The 25,742-nt window shown below is 38.4% G+C and overlaps 1 protein-coding gene across 1 annotated transcript in view; it reads left to right on the top strand.

Annotated features, from left to right (window-relative positions):
• Positions 1-25,742, top strand: part of dis3l2 (DIS3 like 3'-5' exoribonuclease 2) — a 69,517-nt gene that overhangs the window by 20,307 nt on the left and 23,468 nt on the right. The window contains exons 6-15 of the mRNA XM_077248630.1: positions 9,163-9,301; positions 10,716-10,804; positions 12,596-12,825; positions 12,921-13,094; positions 13,259-13,338; positions 13,440-13,552; positions 17,115-17,222; positions 17,376-17,609; positions 24,094-24,173; positions 24,397-24,580. Of these exons, the coding sequence (XP_077104745.1) occupies positions 9,163-9,301; positions 10,716-10,804; positions 12,596-12,825; positions 12,921-13,094; positions 13,259-13,338; positions 13,440-13,552; positions 17,115-17,222; positions 17,376-17,609; positions 24,094-24,173; positions 24,397-24,580 (1,431 nt within the window). The remainder of the gene's footprint in view (positions 1-9,162; positions 9,302-10,715; positions 10,805-12,595; positions 12,826-12,920; positions 13,095-13,258; positions 13,339-13,439; positions 13,553-17,114; positions 17,223-17,375; positions 17,610-24,093; positions 24,174-24,396; positions 24,581-25,742) is intronic.

The following is a 25,742-nucleotide window of genomic DNA, read 5'->3' as shown; positions in this document are numbered from 1 at the left end:
TAATATATATTATATTCTTTATCCTTATATTCCTTATATATAATTAATTTTAAATAAAAATTAAATTAATTATATATTTTAGATGTTTTTAGTTTGTTTTTAGTTCAGATATTCACATCTGAACAACATGTCTGTGTAAATTTGTTTTAACAAAAATTGTGTTAAAACATATGTTGGATATCATTTTTTTAACAATAATCATGTTTGTCAACTTGCCATCAGCAATTATCATTAAAAACAATGCAAATATTGATATTAGTAAAACTCAATGTGTGGCTTTTGCACTTTTTAAAGTACACTTTTACACATAAATACCCTGATTTACGGTTTTATTTAGTTATAATAAAAAAAAAAATCTAATTTAATTTCTATCCGATTAATCGATTAATCGAAAAAATAATCGTCCGATTAATCGATTATCAAAATAATCGTTAGTTGCAGCCCTAGAGTGAAGCATACGTACAATTGGTAAGTGACAAGGTTTTATGGAGTTATAGTATGCAACATATGATTGAGTTATAGGCTAATGTTACCGGTAGCTACCGCAATGTCTTACCTGGAGATTCAACCAGATAGCAAAATATGTCTGGAAACGACATCTCCGGCCATTTGGTCGGGTCATTGACCCAGTTTTTAATTAAATATGGGCAATCGTACCCTATTGCAGTTAATTTAGCAATATATCGCACAGGCCCGCAACAGTAAGCGAGTTCTTGCAAACAAACGCAGTTTTCACAGCGACCCAAATAAAACACAAAAAGAGCATGTTTCACAATCACAACACATGGGTTCACTGTCCCCCTTCTTTAGGCGGCCCCTCCCCGGTGGTAATACTGACTTCCCAACACGCAAATGCTTGTACAGTCAGTCCAATACTCAATATGTGCACAAATCACAATATAAGGGTATTAGGTCCCCCTACACTAGGCGGCCCCTCCCTTGTTGTAACACTGACTCCCCCACATGCAAATGCTTGTACACTCAATCCAATACTCAATGTGTGCAAAAATCACAATATAAGGGTATCAGGTCCCCCTGCGTTAGGCGACCAGCCCCAATCTGTGCGTCAAGCCCTAGCCACACAGGTTCTAGCCTGGCAAGCTATCCCCGATGTGTCGAGTTGGGTCATAAACACTATAAAACGAGGTTACTCGCTCCAATTCGCTCGTAGACCCCCAAAATTTCAGGTGGTGCTCGAAAAATCAGGCTGACCCGGATTAATGTGAGATATCTGTGGTTCTCTTATTCTTACAGGAGCTGCTGGATGCGGGTCGCTCCCCGTCCACGCTCAAAGTGTATGTGGCAGCCATAGAAGCACATCATGTTCTGGTGGCTGGCCAGTCACTGGGAAGAAACGACCTGGTCGTGAGATTCCTTAAAGGTGCTAGGAGAATGAACCCCTCCAGACCTCCGTCTGTGCCGTCTTGGGACCTCTCCATGGTCCTGAGGGCTCTGAAAGGTCCGCCTTTTGAACCGCTCCAATCGGTTGATCAAAAACCTCTCTCGCTGAAGACCGCTCTCCTTATGGCGTTGGCATCTATCAAGCGAGTGGGAGATCTGCAGGCGCTCTCTTTGAGCCCTGCATGTATGGAGTTGGGTCCAGATGACTCCAGAGTAGGGCTGTGAATCTTTGGGTAGGCAGCGAATCGATTCGATTCACGATTCATAGGTATTCGATTCAAGAACGATTTTTGCAAATTCAGAAAGATTCGATTCAATGCAATCGACATTAAAATTCAATGCGATTAGAATAATTCGATTGGATTCTTATTTTTTTATATGCATTCATTGGATTATTTAAATGCTTCCCCCAATGGGTCTTAGTCAGGGTGTGAATTATACAGCTGCCTTCGGGGGTCAGAGTGGGAACAAAAAAAAAAAGAATTAACGACATTTTGTCTATTGTTAACGTCAGTTCATGTTAGTTTGTAATGAATCTATTATTATTAAAAAAAAATCCAAAGCCTATAAATTAGCATTTGTAAAAATGTAAACCAAGATTTAAAAATGCTTTAAAAGTATAGTTAGTTCATCATGCTAACTATTTTGTAGGAACACAAACTTTAAGTGTTCCTGGTACATTAAACATCCTTCCATTGTGAGACTAAAAATACCATGAACTTTCCCAACTAAACCTGAACTAACGTTTCCTCATGGAATAGCTACTCTGTTCTCTTTATCCGACTGAACATTTGAATAAGTGGGGTTTTACTTAAACTGCTCAGGACGGGTATGACCCATTTTCGTAAAACTTCAGTATCTTACCTTAAAGAAAATAACGGTGACGTTTCCACGCAACGAGCGCGTTGTTTCACAGAAGTGCCCGCGCAATGAGATGGCAGCTTTATCAATGGCTTGCTTTCTCGATAGAGAGCTGTCATCTGCTCATGTGAACACCAATGGCTGTCCTGAGGAGAGCTCAAACATGGACTGCTCAAAAATCTGTAGATGAGCGCTATATGGGACAGAGAGCGAGCGAAATCCAGTGAAAGATGGTAAGAGTGCAGCGAGTATGTGAGAGCTGTGAGGACGCGAAATGACGCCGCACAACGCCTCAATTCGCGCATGTAGTCATTTAATGTTTATGTTTTAAACCATTGAATCGATATAGAATCGCAAATTATTCGATTCTTAGCATTTTAAATCAAATATTGACCGAAATAAACGATTCACGATTCGAAATACATGTTTCAAGATCGATGCATATGCATCGTCAGGATTTGTAATCGATGCATCGAGAAAACGAATGAATCGTTACACCCCTACTCCAGAGTCATCCTCAAGCCCAGACATGGTTACGTTCCTAAAGTGCTCTCAACACCGTTCAGAGCACAGGTGGTGACGTTATCAGCCCTCCCTCCTTCTGCAGAGGATGGAGAGGTTAATCTTCTCTGCCCTGTCAGAGCGCTGAGAATCTATCTGGAGCGTTCTGCGTCTTTTAGACAATCAGAACAGATTTTTGTCTGCTTTGGTGGTAGATCCAAGGGGGATCCAGTCACTAAGCAAAGACTGTCTAGATGGATAGTGGATACTATTTCTATGGCTTATACCGCAGCGGGTCAAGTTTGCCCTATCGCATCAAGGCCCATTCGACCAGAGGTATGGCCTCGTCATGGGCTTGGTCATCTGGCATTCACATTAGTGATATTTGTGAGGCGGCCGGCTGGTCCTCGCCGTCCACATTTATGAATTTCTATAATATGGAAGTGCCTTCCCTGCAGGCGAAGGTGTTTTCGGTATGATTAAGACCCGTCGGTGGCCGGTCTTGTCATGTATTGCTGTGCACAATCACATTCACATATATATATATATATAAAACCCGCTGCTGGCCGGTTGTATTCATGCATAAACCCGCAGTTGCCGGTTAAATTCACATATATAGAAAATCCGCTTTTGACCGGTTATATGAGATATATAAAACCCGCTTTTGCAGGTTATATTCCATACATATATAGACCAGCTTTGGCCGGTTATAGTTCATATATAAACCCATGTAATATTTTAGACCTGATGGTATCTGGTCTATTTATAGATAATTATGCGGTCATGGCTTGTTCTGTAGGCTCAGGGGTCCTGAGTTGCTGTGCAGCCAGTTACCCAGTGCGGCGTTTTGCATGGCGTCCCCACTGCGTATAGCTACGGAATATGAAGTGACCGTTCGAAAGGGAACTACTCGGTTACTCACGTAACATCAGTTCCCTGAGTTAGGGAACGAGTATTGCATAGCCAGCCGCACTATAGTAACATGGCAAGTTGTCGCTTCAGTCGTTAAACCTGCTATAATGGCGAATTCGGGGACTATTATAGACTGAGGTCACACCCCCTCAGCGGGTGCCCGCGCCATTGGATGTGCAGTTGCCGCAACGCAGCCTATGAACGAGACAGACGCTCATGTTCTAGCTGTGCAGCTGCAAATGCGCTTTACATAAAGGCTTCAGTAAATCGAGGAAAAGGAGTTTCCCCACTGCGTATAGCTACGCAATACTCGTTCCCTAACTCAGGGAACTGAGGTTACGTGAGTAACCGAGTAGTTTTCTGTTGCAGCAAGGATGTCATTCAGGAATCTGTTCAGACCCGCACATAACGCTATATAGCTACTGTTCCCATATTTTTCGCCTTTTGAGCTTCTGACAGTTACGTAGAAGTCACGGAGAAGTGCGTTGAGTTCTGTCTTGGTGATTTGTTTAAAATCAATGCGAGTTTTCATTACGAGTCTTCTCGAATGTATCAGTGACTACGTTTACATGCAGCCAATAACCCGTTCAAAACCGGGATATTAGCAATAACACGGTCACGCACGGCCATGTAAACACCGGCAAAAACCCGAATATGCTCATATCCCGGATTTTAAAAACCGGGATATGATACCTTGGGTACCCCTTTTCTAACCACTAGCGGCGCCAGGAATTTGATTGTAGGTGAGCCTCCAGAAAACTGGATGGGCCAGTTAAAATAAGCAAAAAAAAAAGTGTTCCCTTTCATCTCCGTTTCAGCGCTTTTCTGCGGCACTGAGGACAGCGACTCAGTAGCCTACCTGTGTGACTCTTGTGTCGCTGTCCTCAGCTCAGTGCAGTAACGTTGGCCTAACTGGGGGGTCGCACACTGGACAAGAAGCGCAGCGCTGTGCCGCGTCGCGTCTAGGACAACTCAAGGTATCGCACACTGGACGTACACTTTCTCAGTTTATGGCCAGCAATACTGTTATGTTTAAGGACATTATGGAATTAAGATAATATCTGTACTATGTTATGATTGTACTGTACAACTAAATACAATCGTTTGTGACTTTGCAGTCTGAACACTTTACCTCAGAGCATCCGTTAACTGAATGAATTGAGGATATCAGCTGAAAATCCGATAACATCAGCAATTTTCATTGAAGCAGCTGATTTCTGTAAATGAATATAAAACTAAATGTATATTGCAGCACAGGGTGAAGTCAGTATATAAATTAACGACGATTTGAGACAAATACATTTAAATTTAATATAAAACAAAACAAATGGTGCTCTGTGGCGCGGCAGGATTTTGAATAAGGTCCTGAGCCGTTGCTGGGCGCCACAGACAGACGCCGCCGGTGTGTAGCCTACACTCATAGAGAATAAAGTGTTCGAAGTCACACGTGGGGTAGAAGCCGCTGATTGGTTGAGAAGCTTTCACTCAAAGCTTTCCTCGGGCTGTTTATTGGATGAACTGCTAGAATGAAAATCACTCACTACTCTCTATAGGCCTGGGTCAAAATGGGCGTGCCCGGACCTAAAATGGGTGGGCCCAGGCCCACCCGGGCCCAATGGTAGCGCCACGGGTGTTTCTAACCCGAATTTTTGGGCATGTAAACGCATATCGGCATATCCCCATAATGATTTGTGCTCTGCGCATGTTCTATTCACAAGGAACCTTGGTCTTTTGAGTAGAGGAACTTCTCGGCGCATACAAAAACCCGCGTGCAGTATACCGGAAGTAAACATGGCGAGATACAGCACAGCATACATTTCGAGCGAGGTCAGTACCAGCACCAAACATCGGGATATTGCAATTCCATGTATACAGGAGTAACTCTCTCTGCGCAAGCATGTAAACGGGTTATTCCTAATGTTTCTGAAATCCCGAATAGTGACCTTAACCCGACCATAACCCACATATTGGCTGCATGTAAACATAGTCAATGTTACATTTCAGCACTTCAGCATGACAGTTCATATTTGTAGAAGTCTCTACAAATTGTTCCTCAAACCACTTATCCATCGTCATGCCACCTAGTAAATCGAAATTTACTTTAAACATTTTAGCCTTTTTAATTCTTACGTTTTTTTTCTGTTTATGTTGATACGTGTGGTTGCTAAGGGTGTTGCTAAGGGCGCAGTGATAAATAGAACCGTTGGGTGAAGCTGTCATAGTGTGTTTTGGTGTTTTCGGTGTTTTGGTGTGTTTTATCGTGAATAAAGCACAGCTATTGACCAATCAGAATCAAGGTTTGGAACTAACCGTTTTATAATTCTTGATAACAGACCGCTGCTAACTTAAGTATAACACACCGTTTTTAAATCAATAAACTCCTTTTTAAATCAATATTTTGTGTAAAATTATTGATTTATTTGGTAGGTAGCCATGTAATAAGCAGAGCGAGGCGGTTGTTATAGCGAATAAAACCCCTTCAGGCTGATTAGGACCGCGACGCGAAGCAAAGCTCGCTTTACATAATCCCTTACAAATATATCGCAATGAACTAATTCAATGAACTACATTTCGCAATGTCATTTTTTACCAATGTCGTGCAGCATACAAATGCTGTTAATGCTTGTTTACTAGCTAACGTCACTTGTCAGCCAGGTCGGGTTGCCCCCGACAGACGCCACAGAACATAAACTCCGTCTTCATAAATAACCCTGTCAAATTCATCTTTCCATTTGGTTAACGTTAAAAATTTTCATTCCTGTTTTAATTCGTATGGTGCTGTTGGTGTAAGGTGACTTGTTTTTGGAGCTTTTCCTGGCGCTTGGCCGGGCTGCGGAGCCTGAAGAAACATCACTCTCCACTCCAGTCTCCACCACTGTTCTTGAGCCAGGTAAAAATGTTTAAACTCCTGATTGGCCAATCAAAGCATTCTGAGCTGGACGCTGGTTCGACGGATTGTGGGGGGGAAAAAATTAGTTTGTTTCAAATCGGTAAAATTAAATCTGTAAAATCGACGTAATGAGTGGCACATAAAGTGAAGTAGGCTAAAATGCCATTTTATTTTGTTTGAAATTTAACTTGTCCAGTGGGACAGCTAATTTTCTTTTCCACTTGTCCTACAAAAAAAATCCCCTTTTCCCGGACAAGTGGACAAGCCTTAATGTCGAGCCCTGCCATACCTAGAGATTGGCACGGTGTCATTTCAGTTAGGCTAATACAGTGGTTCTCAAACTTTTTCCGTCATTCCCCACTTTGGACAAGGGGGAATTTTCAAGCCCTACCTGCCCCCATCGCCCCAACACAATGCTAATGAAATATGCAATAAGCTTAAAATGTTACAATTTATTGAAGTAACAAGTGGGATCAGTATAGTAACAAGTTGTATCTAAATACAAACTATCTACATCAAATAACAGCAAGTTCAAAAATAAAGAAAATAAAAGTGCAGCTGTGTCATAACTTGCATGAAATTCAAAAATATAGAAAATAAAAGTGTAGTTGTCAATTTATCAAGTTAAAAAATAAATAAAAGTGCCACTCGTCATAGCATCAGCACCCCCTGGTTGGGGGCTGTGAACTAACATAATATTGTACTTAAAAACGTGAAATTTTTTTTTTATATATATATATTTCACATATTAAAATAGACATAATATATTGTGTTTGATATGGGATTAAAATGATGTGCAGTGTATAAGATATAAACTAATGATTAATTATTTTAATATTCCTTTGTTCGGATCAGAGCATGTGAGCGGAGAGAGAACGCATTTCTGAATATTCCTCTACTCGCTCTCCGCTCAGGCTCGCTCAACCGATGCCCTGCTGGTTCGAAAATGTGGAATAAAGGCTATCTCCGACTTAGGTTTTTTCTAGTCGAATAGTAGTTAATTTAAGCCATTAGTGGACAAATCGCCCCTTTATATTGATTTAATTACTTAAATAGGCTTTACAGGATAATGAGCGTTATATTGCCGCACTCAAGCACACGAGCGCATGCATAAAGCTTGCCACAAATAACCGGCAAAAGTAATGATTATGAATGTGTAAAAAATAGCAAGGAGACATTTAATTGTTTATTAATAAACTGGTGTTTTCTGTGTCGCTGCAAAGATGAAGTTGACGATGCGGACTCGCCATCAACGAATAAAGAAGAAAAGCATAAAAAGGAAAAACTCCTCCCGTTTGGCGCGCCCCACCTGTCATGTCTCTATTCCCCACCAGTGGGCGCGCCCCACACTTTGAGAACCGCTGGGCTAATAGCTGGTATGATTTGCATTGAGAGATGATATTATGGAAAGTGCCCCATGCCAATCTCCAGGTATGGTGAAGGGAATGTGATGATGTGGGGCTTTTTTAGTTCTAAAGGCCAAGGGAACTTTATCAGGATGCATCGTATCCATGAAATAACTGGCCTTTAAAAATAAAAATCTGCCTGCCTCTATGGGAATTTAACAAAGTGGTGTCCTGACTTATGGAACCTGTAATTTATTTACAATACATTGTTCATTCACAAAGAAAATTGGTGTCCTTAAAGGTTGGATTTTTCCTCATTTTTTAAATTAAGACATTAAGATCAATTTCCAAAAGATGATTTTTTTTATTCCTCTTTTTAGTCAACTTTAGCATGGGTGTGTTCACTTATGCTAGGCACTGTGTGTGTGTCATATATATATATATATATATATATATATATATATATATATATATATATGACACACACACACACACACACACACACACACACACACTGACATGTGGGGCAAAAAAAGTCCACTTATCTCTTATGTAATGTCCTTTACTTTCATCTACAGCAGAGGTCTTAACCCCTGCTCCTGTTCTACAGAGTTTATCTCCAACCTTAATTGAACACACACCTGAACCAGCTAATCAAGCTCTTCGGATCGCTTGAAATGACAGGCAGGTTTGCTGAAGCAGGTTGGAAATAAAATTAGCAGGACATTGGGTTCCCAGGAGCAAGGTTGAAGACCTCCACTAGAATTTCCCTTATTTTCTTCTTCTGAAGTTGGCAATCATACATGCATTAAATCTGAGCTTGCAGAAATCCTCTACAGATTTCCGCCGAGTAATTCAATTCCATAGATCCCCTGCCCTTTTTGTGTTTAATTATTTTTGGTAAATGAGCCAATGTTTTCTGCTTCCAGTAGTTTAGTATTCTCATCTCCATTTCACAATGTTTGCATATTTAAGTCCAATAAGCAAAATTACACAATTAGCACTACAAAATGTGGAAAAGAGTGCACAATCGAGCCTATTGATCAGTCATGTTTTTTTCACACTATTAAGACATACAGTACTTCATTACTGTCAAACTTTTTGTATTAAAATAGATGTAGTATATGAATGCATGTTGAATGTATTACTTGTAGTTTTGTATAGTATGTGTTTATGTATAATCATAATGAAAAGTGAGAGATAATGACAAGTCTAACATCATGCATATTATGTGTAAAATTTTGCACACAGGCAGTCAATGGAGATATAAATGAGAGAACTCTATCCAGTCAGAATGCACCAAAGGCTCCTGATGTCATAGTGGAGGCCCATTACAATGAAGATGATGAGGTGATCAGTAAAATGAAGAATGTCAGTCTCCATGATAAAGGTAATGAGCTTTTCCTGCAGGGACAATGTTCTGTTCGCCTCTTACTCATGGTTTCGTTGATAGGCACTATTTTAGTTGTATTTATTATTTTTACTCTAAGCTATTTATACTAAGCTTAAGTCTTCACCAAAATTTAAGTTTAAATTAATGAATAATGTATTATTTATTAAAACATTTTATTTACGTTACATTTAGTAATTTAAACCTTTGACAAATTTGTAACTAGATAATCAAAATTGACCTTGATAGCATTTAAGTCCTTGTATCTATGTATCTATCTATCTGTCTGTCTGTCTGTCTGTCTGTCTGTCTGTCTGTCTGTCTGTCTGTCCACACATACATACATGTACTTTCTCTTATAGTGCAGAAAAAGTTGAGTCACTCATTGATGATTGAACAGCCAAGAGGTGTGATTGTTTTTTTTTTAATCTTTATCAAGCCCAGATATCTTTGTTTGCACATGCCTCCCCAAGATGTCTACATATTAAATCATTAAGCATCTGTAGCTCAAAACATGGCAACAGATTCCAGAGTGTCAAGTTTGATACAGGGCATGTGGTGACTGAGGTGAACGGGCAATGAAAGACATGATTGTGTTTGCAGAATGAATGAGCTATTCACCTCTTTCCAAAAAAAAAGATCTTCATGACTCATTGTTAAGTCCTTAAATTACCCTTGTGTTGCTGTGGAACAATTGAATTTTGCTTACAATTGATGTCAAAGTTTTAAAATTTTGCATAATCATTCCAAGGCTTTAAATGTAATAAATAAATTAATTGATTTAGCACATGAGGAATGATGTTACATACATAATATTAAATGAATAACCTGTATTTAGCCACCTAAAATGTTGATTTGCTGTGCTGGCTTAGGGTAACAATAAGCTTGGCTTTGTTTACTTGAAGATGGATTCTGTCGTCCAGACCCAAAAGTCAAACTGAGATTTGTTCAGCCTTTTTTTAGTTGTTAGCAGGCAGAGCTGCATGTCATTGGTGTAGTAATAGTAGAAAAGCTTTGTTTCAGAATAAGTTGTCCCGATGAGGTTTTGAATACTAAGAAGAAGAGGGGACCAAACTGCAGCCTGAGACAAACTGCTAGCTAGTTGATTGCAGTTCTTGCTAATGCCAGTGTACGCAGGAGAATCTAGTTTATTTAAGATGAGGGAGTCACTGTTTAATAATTATATATATTGTTTCGTTAAAACTGTGTATGTCCATTACCTTAATGTCTTTGACCGGTTTAAACATTTTTTTAAATTATTTTTAAAAAATCTTAATTTCTAGAGATCTTTTCCATTTTATAAAATAAATTCAACAAATTACATTGATTACACATACAATTGCATATACAAGTGTCAGAAAATAAGAGAAATTTACAATCAAATGTATCTTGATATAACTTTTTTCTGATTTAGCCCCAATCACAACACATTCTGTCGAACATGCTAATGCATGCTTCACTTCTGGATCAAGTTCAGAGAGAGCTATGCAAAGGACTGGAAAGGTAAGTCATTTGTTTGAAAGGATATGCAATTTACTTTTAAGTAAGTATTATTCATGACAGTTATAAATAAAAATGGATTCAGACAAGATTTAGAAATTCAGACCATTTCTAAGATGACAAGTATTTTCATTTAATAAACTTGGCTTTTGAAATGGATTAAAACAATGTTGCAATTTTTTTCTGGTTTAAGTAAATTCTCACAATGCTATGTCTTTGTGTTTTTTTTTTTTTTGAATAATGTGCATCACTGATGAAAACACTAGGAACATTTATTAAAGGGGTCCTATTATGTCCTTTTACGAATTCTTGATTTTGTATTTGGGGTGTGTACTAGAATATGTTTTCATGCTTGATTTTTTTTTTTTTTTCACACACTTTACATTTTTACAGCTCCTCTCTCCCCAGTCTGGTTGAACACGTCATTTTCGATGAAGCCCCTCCTTCCGAAATGTGCTGTGATTGGTTAGCTGGCCCAAAGTGTTGTGATTGGCAGCTTTTAGCGCATGTTCGGGAAACCCTTCGTAACCGCGAGCTCTATTCAGCTGTAAATATTAATGATGGCGTCAATTTCAAACCATTTCGAGCCCAGTTCAGACCCTGACAATGTTAACGAACAAGAGAATTGTGCTGAACGATTTTGCAAACACTGATTTCGCAGGAAGTTTCAGAGTGGTATGTTTTTTGTTTTTTTGTAATTTTCTTATAGGTACGATGTTATCCACCATTTTAATCATATTTGTCAGAAAACTATGGTAATACAAACAGTAATTGATCACAAAATCATTGATAATTTTCCTAAGCGGTGGTGAAACGTCTTAAAGCAAGCAAACACTTGATAAAAACTGTAATGTTCGTTAGCAGGCAAGGGGAGGCAAAACTTTGCCTTTTACATCAGAGCTATCATGGCAACTACATAAAGCTTATAATTGGAACTGTTAATAGAAAACACAACTACAAATAACAATACATACTTACAAGTTGTGATCCATGGCTACGTCTTTCAGGAGGAGCTTTTTTGCGTATAGCCTGCACTGTACTCTCTTCTGGAAGCTGTTCTCCGTAAAATATGCCGCATCAGACAAACGTTGAGGTTATAATGTTCAGGAACCGTGTTAAAAATAAATTTTAACCTTTCTAAGTTTGTCAGCCTTAGGACAAACTGAGACAACAACTCTTCCTCTTCTCTAAAGCATCCCAACATGGCCTCACCCGCTTTGTTGCGTGTTTCCGGGGGCAGGGTTTATATAAATTAGGGATTGTGATGTCACCAACACGGGAAGAAGCTCGTTGTAATCCCTACCAGACGTTTGTTTTGGTCCTTAAAAAGCAATTTCTGTAAAAGAAAATATCTCCCATTGCATTGAACTGAAGCGTTGTAACTTTGCAGATGTTTATGCTCAATCAGCAGCATTACACACTAACTATAAGGGTTTGTTTACATGATGACGTTTTCAAATATGCAAAATGTGTTTTGGCCATTCATTTACACAAGAAACAGTGCCTGAAAATGCAAACTTTTGAAACGGGGTTTCAAAGTGCAAGTTTTTGACAATGTACGCAGAAAACTCACAGGAAAAACTTCTCTATTTTAAAAATATCATCGTCGTGTAAACATTCCCTAAAGTTAAAAAAGTGAAGTCATAATCAAGGACCCCTTTAAGAAAGTAATGTGCTGATTTTTTTTTAACGTCATGTTGTCGATTAATGCGTCTAAGTTTGAAGATCGTCCAAAATTAGCATGCCTTTCTTTATTCTTTTGCGTATAATTGTCCATGGATGTTGTCATTTTAGGTTGTATTCATTGTTGAGAAGAAGCACTCGAGAGCAGCATCAGGCTTCCTCAAATTTCTTCCAAACAAGAATTTTGCTATGTTCTCTCCTGTGGACCATCGGGTCCCGAGAGTTAATGTGCCTCTCGCAGATTGTCCTGCAGACTTTACCTCCAGACCTGGAGACTATGAAAACACACTCTTCATCTGCCGAATAACACAGTGGCCAGCAGACAACAACTTTGCTGAAGGGTGAGATCTGGGTAACCTGTATTTCCTTTAAATTATGAGCTTTACATCGGCGTGATTAATAACAGTGTTTCTCAATGTTGTTTTTCTCTTTTAAGGCGGCTTGCAAAAACTTTAGGGCAAGCAGGTGAAATAGAGCCGGAAACAGAAGGCATCCTGACTGAATATGATGTGGACTTCTCAGAGTTTTCCAAGGAGGTCTTAAATTGTCTTCCGCAAGTTCTGCCCTGGAGCATCCCTGATCATGTGCTCTCTAAAAGAAGAGATCTCAGGTAACCTACTACCCTGTCCCTGCTCTGCAGGGATCCATATTAGATCTATTAATTTTTCACTTATCATCCATTATTTGTGTGTAAAGTCCATCTGAAATGTAATTTTAATTCAAAATTGTATTATTTGGTTCTGATTTTCTGTTTGATTTTAATTAATTTTTAAGAAAAGAATGCATATTTACCATCGACCCAGCTACAGCCAGAGATCTGGATGATGCACTGTCCTGTAAACCACTCTCAGATGGTATGTGTGCTGCCTTTGACATTTAAACCCTTTTAAAAAGTTAATTACAATTAAACTACTTATGATTTAAAAACATGGTTGTCTTTTCTCTCCTCATGTAGGCAATTTTGAAGTTGGTGTTCATATAGCTGATGTGAGTTACTTTGTGGAGGAAGGAAATGCATTGGATCAAATCGCTGGCCAAAGAGCCACAAGTGTTTATCTAGTCCAAAAGGTACATGTTTGATTTTCCAAACAATTTGAAGTGAAGTGTTTTCAATTTCTTGCAGCAATGTTGCAATGCAGAAAATGTAAAAAAAATCTGGGGTGTAAAGATTCATTCGATTTAAAATGCTAAGAATTTAAAGAATCGTGTTTCGACAGCGATTCAATGGTTTAAAATATGTAAGCCTTAAATTATTACATGCACAAATTTATGGAGACGTTGTGTGGCGTTGTTCACACCCTCATACCTCTTCCTAATATCTATGAATCCACTTCAGATTACAGTCAGAAGTTATTACACGCATTCCATGGTTTCTGTTTAGTACCAAACTTTATTTATCTTAATTTACTGTTGTATGTTGTGCAGCGTACGAGGTTAAAGCCAAATGGGAAAACCTCCGAAATGCATACATGAGGAAAAATGTTTTCTCGGTTAGCGCCCACCTATCGTGCAGGTTAGCTAAAGCCAATCAATCAATGGCGATTAGCTTAGCTTTGTTGCGTCGCTCTGTGTGAAAGGGCCTTAACAGTGGACAAAAGCTTTTTTTGCCCCTGCTCTTTGACCCCATGAAAGTCGGGGTGCAATTCGCACCCTAAATAAGACACATTAGAGAAATCATTAAATAATCCTATGAATTGTTCGATTGTTCGATCGAATCACATCGAATCTCATTATTTGCACACAAAAAAAGTTCTTCAATTTAATCAAAAACCTTATGAATCGATTTGCTGTCTACCCAAATATTCACTGCCCTAGTCATTTTAGATATCACTTAATAAAGACAATCGTTTTTTTTTCACTGGTCAATTTTGAGATTTTGGGATATTTGTCTTCAATAACATGTCTTCTTTCAGACTTGTGGTGAAAAAAAGTCCAAAATACACATTTAGGTCTTTATTTTACTTTGGGACACTTTGTCTGTTTGCGTCTGTAGATTTATCATAAATTCATCAAAAGTTGTCGTTATAAATCATCCTTCTGCACCCTGTCATCACGCACACCATTAGAAAGATCTCTCTCCTGAACAATACTGCCGGATCCAAATATGGTAATTTCATTTTTATCAGCAACCAATCCTGAAAAAGGGGGGGTTTTACTCTAAATGCCCAATCTCATTGGCTGATGCTCAATCTTTAATGCCCGTTTTCTCAAAATGACTGTTCTCTCTCACTCCAGGTCTGAAATCTCCAGTTCAGTAGCACCTATATACGCCAAATTTTCCAGTCTTGTACCTAGTTATAGTATGAAGACATTTACAGAGGGATTTGTAAATATATTATTCCTAGCCTGATTTATATAACATTTTATTCCAAAAAACTTGGCGAAAATCATGTTTTTAAGGCTATTGGCAGTATATTCTGATTTACAGGATAACAAAAGTAGATAACCATAAATCCCTCTGTAATTTTCCCCCCATCTAATATGTAAACACAATGAAAAAATAATTTTGAACCTGGCTTTGTCCAATACTCAGATGCCTCATTTGCATATTTAAACATTAAATTACAGAAAACTTGTAATACATTTTTTCTCATCTTAATGTTGGTAATCAACTGGCAAAGTTTCATGGTGATATCTGATAGTTAAAAAAATTGCCCTATTCACCTGTAGTGTCTCGTCTTAAATTGCCTAATTGCTGTAGGCACCAGCATTTAAATATTTGATCACTGCCGCAACATCAGTGTTTATATCCAGACTATAAACTTTACCAATACTTTCGTTATTATTTGATGTTTGCAACACACTGTTTGTGAAGCTCGTTTGTGAAGCTTAAATGCACCAGTAGCACGAAAGCAGACAGACATTAGCGGAATCATTGTCATTTGAATAGGATCGCACAATCATTTAATGATTAATTGTGCATACATATGTGCCTATGTGTATTTTTGTATGTCATATTTGTACCAGACCTCAAAGGGCCTATGGCTCTTAAGACATTGCATGTAAAACTCAATGTTATGTCATATTTCAAATAACTTAACTGAATTTAAAATCATTGCGATGAATTCTCAAATGGAACCATGACAATAGATAAGTTATGTTTCCAATCAAATCAACATTAAATGCCACAGTAGGTGTGATGCACAAGATATCACAATAAATGCTCTGCTAGAATCACTGCTTTGACTTTTTTTTTTTTCCTTCATCCAGCATTTGCTTTCAGTTCTGATTTTAGTTTGGATTTTTTTTTATTGTATGAAAATCCACTTCATAATAGCTATATTTAGTGGCACTCTCCTCTATAACTCTGAATATGACAGTTACATGTCACTAGATTATCTTCAAATGCATTAAATCCATAGAATATAATGTTATAATAATGACTAATATGTGAAATTAACAATGGTGGTATACTATTTAGTCTCGACATTTTAAGTATTTAGGGAGGGAATGATGATCTGACCCTGATCTAAGTGGTTCTGTCTTAAAGCAGAAGATATTTTTTTATATTTCAACAGTACATAAAAGTATACAACAAAATGATTTGACCTGTGATGCAGTTAGACTGTTATTTATATGTACAAATCATCCAAGCACCCCATTCCTAAGATACATTTGATTTAAAATTATTAAATATTATAATATTATAAAGAAATTAATATGATTGTCGAAAGAATTCCAAGTACCTTTATGCCAAAAATATATAAATATATATACATTTATATAATAATGTGCATTGGTCATATATAAATGACCAATGCACATACTGTACTTGGATATCATTAGATGAAATTTGTATAGTTATGGTTTAAAAAAAAAGTAGTTAAATTAAATGTTGGGGACACTTGGGGACAATTATTGATCTGACTTCACTGACACCATTGGCTACGTTTACATGCACAACTTTTGTTTCAATCGGACTGAATTCATTCCGATTGATGAATCCGAACGTAGTGTTTACATGAATGTTAAACATGTGATCGGATTAATGTGCAGTTTATATGTCACAAGCTTCTAATCGGAATTGATTTTTTGGCATGCGCACACTGCACAAATATACAGAGTTTCCTGCTGTTTGTGCATAATAGCCATTCTCCTACATTGGTTCTTTATTGGCTTTAAACAGCAGACTTAATATGTATCCATTTCTGGTCATAATTTGGAAACAATGAGCATATGAACTGTTGTGCCCAATACGCAGTAAAAATGTCCCCTGTGCCCAAAACCACAGTCTGTGGATGATTTCCTAAACAAGGACTGGTGGGACATTGTCCTGCTCCACTTCACAGACGCTGTGAAAGGAGAATTTTAGAATAACGGGACACTCGATTAGATGACACTTTATTCAAGCAGAAGCAGAGCTTGTTCTGCACGCATATTACGCTATTTCAACCTCATTGCTCATGCGTAGTTCTTTCAGTTTCGGTTTTCAATCCGATCAAGTGTTTACATGTTCTCTCAATCGGTTTAGAGAAGGAATAAACCACCACTTTCAATCTGATCGAAATTTCATTCGGATGAAGGCTTTTCAGTCCGATTAAGACTCAATCCGATTACTAACAGATTATTTGGTTGCATGTAAACATAGGCATTGTATGAGAACTGAACTGAGCTTTTTTTTTTTCTGCAGGTGATCCCCATGTTGCCTCGTCTTCTGTGTGAAGAGCTATGCAGCTTGAATCCTCTGACTGATAGACTGACATTCTCTGTCATTTGGAAGCTTTCTCCAGAGGGAACGGTACGTTGTTATATGACCTCTTATACTCTCATTGAGAAAAAATATCAAAACACTAACCTTTTTGAGGGTGTTACCTCTCTTTTCTTAGAGGGCGCCCCTCATTGTCACAGTGCCTTCTTTTTTCTATAATACTGTTTTCTCTGTGCTCTGTAGATCCTGAGTGAGTGGTTTGGGCGAACTGTCATCTGTTCCTGCATTAAGTTGAGTTATGATCATGCTCAGAGTATGATTAAAGCTCCTGACAAGCACTTTAGTGCTGAAGAACTGCCAACCTGCTCCCCAGACCACAGCATCCACGAGATACAAGAAGCCGTCCTCAACTTGCACAACATTGCCAAACAACTCCGAGCCCAGCGTTTTGAGTGTGGAGCCCTCCGGCTTGACCAGGTCAGGCAGACCAGACTTCAGTCTGTACATTCACTGTTTTTCATTTTTTCATGAAATACTAATACTCTAATACTAAAAACTCTGGCTCATCCCTGTGGTCACACTTTACCATTCTCTCGTCATACTAAAGTGCCACTTTATTTCAATTTCTTTTGGAATTTTGAAAATATATTGTGCTAGTCAATTTCAAATTGATGCATTTTTTTAAAGTAAATAGGTTATATGATCCACAAATAAATGTAAAGAGATTCATAAATATTAAACGTATTCACAAATGAATAATTCACAAGAGATAGTTCACCCAAAAATGAAAATTAGCCCATGATTTTAATCACCCTCAAGTCATCCTAGGTGTATATGACATTCTTCTTTCAGACGAATACAATCAGTGTTATATTAAAAAATTACCTGGCTTTTCCAAGCTGTTGCACTTTGGCGCAAGTAGACTGCTTAAGCTAGAATTTTACTTTGTAACGTGTTAAATATGAATATTTTTCTTACACAAACGCATGGCTTCGCTTCAAAAGGCCCCCCCCCCCCCCCCCCCCCCCCCACGGAGCCGTGTGAAGCAATTTTATCATGGATAGATGCACTTTTATGGACTGCCATTATACAGCTTGGAAGAGCCAGGACATTTTTTAATATAACTCCGATTGTATTTAATTTATACAAAGAAATGTTTTCTACTGTAGATTTAGACAAACAAATCAGATGACTAAAACTAAATGGCATTTTAATCAAGACTATGACTAAAACTAAATCAAAATGTGCTGTCAAAATTAACATTGATCTGGATTGCTCAAATGGGAAGTAAAAGGGCCATAAAAATTGGTGCAGTAAAAGATGTTTAAAATTTGGATTTCGTTAGACAAGACTGAGTATCAAGCCAAGCCTCAGTTTTATTTTTAATGTGCCTCTGCTGTTTCTTTGGCATTTTCACTCTCTGCTATGGGAACAACACTATACTGGATACAGACACGTTTTGGAAGCATCACTATATTCAAGATAGAACAGAAATCCTCAATAACTAGCTGACTAATAAATTACTGTATTCAACCTTGTGATAAACATGCGAGATCATGTAATTGATTGAATTACTGTCACACAATACCCAACAGCATTTCCCAGTTCTTCAATCAAGCATTTTGATGATTGATATGAGCAGTTCCGTGGATCTAACGATCTATTAAACATTAAGTATTATTTTTAAACATTATTTAAATGTATTAAAAAATGATTCCCAATGTTTGTTGAAAAGATATACAGAAGATATATGCTTTTTAAACGTGTGACGGGTTGTTGAATTCCAAAGACATACATTTAACAGTAAAACGCTCAGCATATTTTCGGGCCACCACAGTCTAGTTAATGACTAGGAAGCACTGAAATCTCTTTGTGGCGGTCACAAATAAATCAATGTATGTGGTTGGGTGTAGTGAGAACATGCTATAATTGGTCCGTAGCTGTTATCTGAAATGTTTTGAAATCCACAAATGTGTGTGGTGATCCACAAATGCATAGCCAGCCATCCATTAATACAGAGGATGTGATTCACAAATGAATGCCAGCCAGAGTTCTGTTTGACATAAAAACATATTTATGAGTTTTTTTATTGGGAAAATTATATATTGGGTTTTTTTATTGGGTATTTATTTGTACATAAAAAAAATTGTGAATCACTTTACATTTATTTGTGGATCACAATCTATTTATTTGGAATAAAGGAACGATTCTAACCCCATAGTGGATGGATGCTTAGTGGGAAAGACAGAAGCATGGATAGAAGGATTGTTTTCCTGTGGATTTTAGGGTAAATGTGACCTAAACTTTTTTTTTTGTTCAGATATATGGATGAAAGTTGGATAGACAAATGAATATTGGATAAACATAGATAGGTTTACAGGAACAAGCAGTTAGTTTATGTAACAGTGTCTTTCAACATCACATACTCACTTGGAGACTTCATGAACACACTAATATCATAGATGTTTTTCATTAGGCTCACCAAAAATCTTTCCATTACATAATCCCTGTTGTTATTATGAGGAAGTTTCATAAAGATATGAGTACTTTTGGTTGTGTCTCAGTGATGGATATCTTTGGGTGGTGATTCCCTCAGGGTGTAGAATTCATTCGAGTTATTCAGGGATAATTTGGCACGGCACTTCCAGCACAAAGCTGTTCACATGCTGTTTTTCTTTCCGGCAATCATGTAGTTCATGTGTTATTAGCGATCACCAGTACTAGAGCCAAAGCTTTGAGTTTCATCCAAAATATATCTTCCTCATTGATCATCTCAATTATTGATCTGCTTTACTAGTAATTTTGGCCAAGAGCCATCCACAAGAAGAGAATGTTTGAGAATTGTTTTGTCTGGTTATTATTGAATTTATGCTGAAAAAAATGTTAAAAACATAAATCCTATCTGGCACACTCTATGCTTTTCTTGTTTTTAATTTAAAAAGTAAAGTTTAATTTAGTCAGTTTATGATAAAACATGAGTGTCTAGATGAGGGATTCATGTAATATTTGATACCTACTGTATTAGAAGGCTGTTCAAATATCTATAAGAAAACATGGAAAATCTAGAATTGGACTCTCATTGAACCTCATTCACTAATTATTGTGTGCAAGTTTCGTATAGCATACCCTTGGATTAGTGCTAATTAATTTATGCTCTAAATCAGGGGTCCCCAACTAAATTGGCAAGAGGTCAACTTACCCGATCAGCCCAGTAAACGAGGCTCCGGACATGCAAAAACACCAGGCAAAATACGTTTTTCTTTCATTTAATTAAATTGTAACCATGTCAACAAATTGACAAAATCTTTGACAATAAAATCTTTAAATGTATTCAACTGATTTTGTTGAAATTCCATCAAGTATTTCATTTTAGTGCAAATATTCAAATGTCAAACCTTTCAACATCAATAACAGTGACAGGAAGCATAAAAATAAAGACTGAAAGTCACAATCTTAATATATTAGGTGCAAATGATTTACCTTCATAACTACTCAAAGAAAAATGCATTCAGTGTTGTGAACAGCTGCTATTGCACATAAACTTGCAAACATTGCACTTCAAAAGTGCAAAAAGGGAACAAATAATGCACTCATAATGCATTATATAAAAAAAATGTACACAATACTTCTATTAGTGCAACAAAATGACAATAAAACCTTTGACAATAAAATCTTTATCTTTAAATGTATTAAACTGATTTTGTTGAAATTCATTCAAGTATTATTTCATTTTAGTGCAAATATTCAAATGTCAAACCTTTCAACATCAATAACAGCAACAGGAAGCATAAAAATAAAGACTGAAAGTCATAATCTTAATATATTAGGTGCAAATGATTTACGTTCATAACTACTCAAAGAAAAATGCATTCAGTGTTGTGAACAGCTGCTATTGCACATAAACTTGCAAACATTGGACTTCAAAAGTGCAAAAGCGAACAAATAATGCACCTCATAATGCATTATATAAAAAATGTTAAACAATACTTGTATTAGTGCAACAAAAAATAAAGTAAACATTTTTGTAAACAAGCAAGTTTTTAAACTTAGCTCAGTGTGAGAAATTTGCATTGGCACTGGCAGCCAATCTCTTAAATCTGGGTAGGAATGGAGTCAAAGCAATTCTCCGACATCCATGCACATGGCCATTGGTCAGTTGTGAGCGGTACTTATTCTTAATGATGTTTAGTGTAGAGAAGGCTGACTCGCAGCTCATTGTTAATGTGTACATTTGGCACAGTCTGCAGCCAAAATGTGACAGGGTCAGAGGATTCACATTGCTCTCTTAACACTACATCAGCCTGTAAATCTAATAGCTCCATTTGAAGGGCCTGTGCATTAGCCCATTTGTACATATGTACTGCCTCCTTTGAGAAAGAAATAACATTCTTAACAAAAAATTGACTCCTAACAAAGAGCATCAGCTGATCTCCCAATGCAAAGCCATCAAAGCGAGCCTTAAAGTTTTCAATCAACTTTTGGCTAAAGTCAGAATGAGCAGTGACATTGATCTCCTGTATCTCCTTCATTGAAGGAAAATGTGTACAGTCCTGCTCAAGATCCATTTTCAGAATGTCCAGTTTCCTCTGAAAAGACTGGACTGCAGCCACCAAGTCACTCACAGAATTGTCTTTCCCTTGAAGCTTCAGATTGAGGTCATTTAAGTGCCCTGTGATGTCAACCAGAATGGCCAGTGTGTCCATGTTACTTTCCTCTTCTAAAAAGTGCAAAAACACATGAGCCTTATGATTTTTTTTGTTGTGCAAGGAAATCTTTCATTTCTTTTATTATCTTCCAAAAGCGAGCCAGCACTCTTCCTTTACTCAACCATCTGACATTGGAGTGCAAGAGCAGGTCATTGGCAGGAGCATCTACTTCTGCTAAAAACTCCCTGAGCAGACGATGCTGGTGAGCTGATGAAGCCCTGAGAAAGTTAACTAGTTTGGTGATGGTGTTCATAACTTCTGCGTGGTGCTCTGAAAGTGTGGAGCAGAGAACAGACATGTGGATAATGCAGTGATATGACAAGAGCTCTGGGTTGTCCTCTTTCAGTCGACTGACTGCACCTTGTTCTCTTCCCATCATAGACGGTGCCCCGTCAGTGATGGAGACAACATTTTTTACATCGATTCTTCTCTGTCAGCATTTCCTTTATGGCCAAATATATGTCCTCTCCCCTGGTGTGCGTTTTTAAAGCTGTGACGCCTAAAATGTCCTCTACAAATGTTTTAGTCTCCTCATGATAGAATCGGACATACACCAAGAGCTGAGCGTTGTCACTTACCTCAGTTGATTCATCAGCAGCTAACGCAATGCACAGGGCACTTTGGATGGCGCTGTCAAGCTGGGACTGCACATCTTTCGACAGTAGCTCAGCTCTTCTTGTTGTTGTTGTGGATGATAAAGGAATCTGACGAACCTTTTGTTTTAGCTGCTGTCCTTCTTTACCCTCAAACAGCGTGTCTGCCAACGCCTCCATACATTGTTTCACCATTCCGGAGTCAGTAAAAGGCTTTTTATGTTTGCCCAAAATCCACTGTACTCGAAGTGAGCATTCGTAGGCTCGTTGCTGTGCTGTAAGGGACTGTGTTATCACCCGTGTTGCACACTCATACTGTCCTTTCAGTTCACAAATTTTCCTCGTCCTCGCGGGTGATCCTGGTGGGTAATTTTCATTGAAAGTTTTGTGTCTTGTCTCGAAATGCCGCTTGATGTTTCCACTTTTAACAACAGCAACAGACTCCGAACAAATAAGACACACGGGCCTCGTAGAGCTCGATGACGGCAAAATGTACGCGTACGCTTCAGTCCACTCATCTCGAAAGATGCGGTTTTCAGAGTCCACTTTTCTAATTTTTGACAAAGCCATAATAATGTATTCAAGAATATCATAGTAATGTGTGTACAAGCCAAAATTTGTGATGTCTCCGGACCCCGGCTCTTGCAAAGGACCTGACATACCCCTTTTCCACCAAAAAAGAACTGGTTCGGAACTGGTGCTGGTTCAAAGTTAGTTCGGAGTTGGTTCAACTTGCGAACCTTCTCAGAACCGGTTTGTTTTCCCACTGACTAGAGCGCCCAGCGAACGACGTCGTTACGTCACTGTGTACGTCGCCATACAGAAACGCTAGCAAGTACATTATTTTGGGATTATCTCTAACTTGTGTACCATGAAGGCTTTAAAAACAATTGAAATAAGTAAGTCTTTTAATCTTTTCCTTTGATATGTAATCATTTCTGATTAGTTATGTACCTCTGTCTTGTGTCTTTTTTTCTTTCCGTTTATTTGTTCTATATTTTGACTGTTTTCTTCTTTGCTTACATAATGTTTTCAATAAAAAAATAAAATTTAAAAAAAGCTAGAAACGCTTGCGCCAACTTCAAGCATAATAATTACAATGGTGGACTACATCGTGTTTCTGCAAATGTTTCTCCTGGCTTTGCGGTCATAAAATATGTTTAGGACACATCTAAACCCGCCTCCAGCCCCGCCGTAAGCATGACACGGTGGTAAAAGAACGGTTCTCTGGTTCTAGTCCAGCAAAGAGTTGGTGCCGCTTTGGAACCAGTTTTCCTGGCCGAGAACCGGTTCTTTGGCTGTCGAAACACAAAGAACCGGTTCGCGAGTAGGCACCGGCTCCGAACCGGCTCTCAAAATGCTTTGGTGGAAAAGGGGTAACACAGACATAGCTGCCCGCGCGCACGCCTGTTCAAAAGTTACTTTCGGTGAAAATTACATTTTTTTTTTTCCAAAACTTTTTAACAAAAATGTTTAGACGTCCAGATAAAAAGGTATTGGGGTCCAGACCTGGACCCCGGTCCGCCAGTTGGGGACCCCTGCTCTAAATGATAGGAATGGCCTACAGGGAGTAATTTGCAACTGAATGTTTTGATGATCTTTTTTTAATGACAGTTGCAGTAATGTTTTTCTAATTCATTTGCTGACATTTTCTGGTTACAGCTTAAGCTATCTTTCACCCTCGATAAGGAGTCCAGCATGCCTCAGGGCTGTTACATCTATCAGTATCGGGACAGCAACAAGTAAGAATGCACACAAAAACTGTTGATATGACTCTGACTGGTTTGTGTGATAAAATGCTCACCACTAAGCGGTGTAAGTGGGCATGCATGTGTTGTCATCTAAAGCCAACTTTTTTCGGTTCTGTCCTTTTGCTAGCTGTAATTTCTTGTGAAATTGAACTTGTCACCTCCTGTTCTGGTATTGCACTTCTGAACAATGAATTGCATGCCCTATGTTACACAGACTGGTGGAGGAGTTCATGTTGCTGGCAAACATGGCGGTCGCCCATCAGATCTACCGCACATACCCAGAATTAGCCCTACTGCGGAGACACCCGCCACCCCAGAGCAAGATGGTGGATGACCTGCAGGAATTTTGTGACCAAATGGGCCTTGATGTTGACTTCTCCTCATCTGGGGCACTCCATGTGGGTATCTCAAACTATGTTAACAGCATTAAAAACCAACATTGGCAAATTGACTTCCAGATCCGAACCAGGAACATTGAGACAGACTTTAAAGTACTGTTAAAGGAAAACTTGACATTCAATCTCCTCTTCACAATCAAAAATCCTACATAAAAGTGTATGCCCAATTGTTAAATTGTTATTAGAAAAATTGGGATTTTTACTTCCACAACCATATTGTTGCATTCCGACAAGCCTGGAAGACCTTTGGGTGGTGCTGGCCGTCTTTGTATAATCATGCCAGCTAGAGTGTTCCTTATTCAGTGTTCTTCATCAACAAAATTGAGTGGACTATTTTCTCCTTGCAGTGAAAGTACTATGGAGAGTTATCGCAAGTGTGTGCCGATGTTTTGTCAATTAATATATTTTGAGCAACGACACTCATGGTACGTAAAGTGCCTCTTGCTCAAACTGTGCTGCAAGGCACTCCACTCTGTAAGAGTGGCGACAGCTTTAAGATGAATGTGCTGCGTCTCGCTGTCTTTGATGAGCAAGACCCATCAGCTCATCACCGAACAGAAAGGCATAGGCAGTACGTCAAAAGCCCAACAATCAGGTTGTGAACGTATCCTTATTTTGAGACGGAACTTACTGAACATCCAAAACAATGGTGTTTGCTGGGATAAATGCGCTCGTTGTGTGTGTGTAGACTGTATATGAATGGTATTTTGACCAGCTGAGAACTTGTAAAGAGCTTATAAAATGTTTAAAGGAGTCAAAACAGCATCAAGAATCCCTTCGTCACACACACACATGAAGATCTGGTGCGAGGAGACGCGGTTCTGATGCCTGTACCGAACTGTAATGACAACATCACGACTATGAATAGAAAAAAACGATATGCGTGAGCGCATTTGACCTTTTTAGGGTCTCATCTACCTGTTTTTGGTTTGTTTACATGTCTTTGGGGCGGTTCTAATGATATATGAAAGCAACACGTACCAGAGTTCGTTTGAAAGCGGAGCGAGACCCATCTTTAGCGGTCTCAGTCCAAACATTGCTAGTGTGTAGGTTACACCCTGAGAGGAGGTTCCTCCCTCAGAGGAGATGAGCGGTTTCTGTAGCCGCTATTTTCTTGTACAGAAGAAAGATGGAGTTCTGTATTCTATTTTGGACCTGAGAT

Source organism: Siphateles boraxobius, unplaced genomic scaffold (assembly GCF_051911475.1).
Source record: "Siphateles boraxobius isolate OS27281-9 unplaced genomic scaffold, OSU_SipBor_1 1, whole genome shotgun sequence".
Lineage (NCBI taxonomy): Eukaryota > Metazoa > Chordata > Actinopteri > Cypriniformes > Leuciscidae > Siphateles > Siphateles boraxobius.
This window is presented reverse-complemented; position numbering and strand designations above follow the sequence as displayed.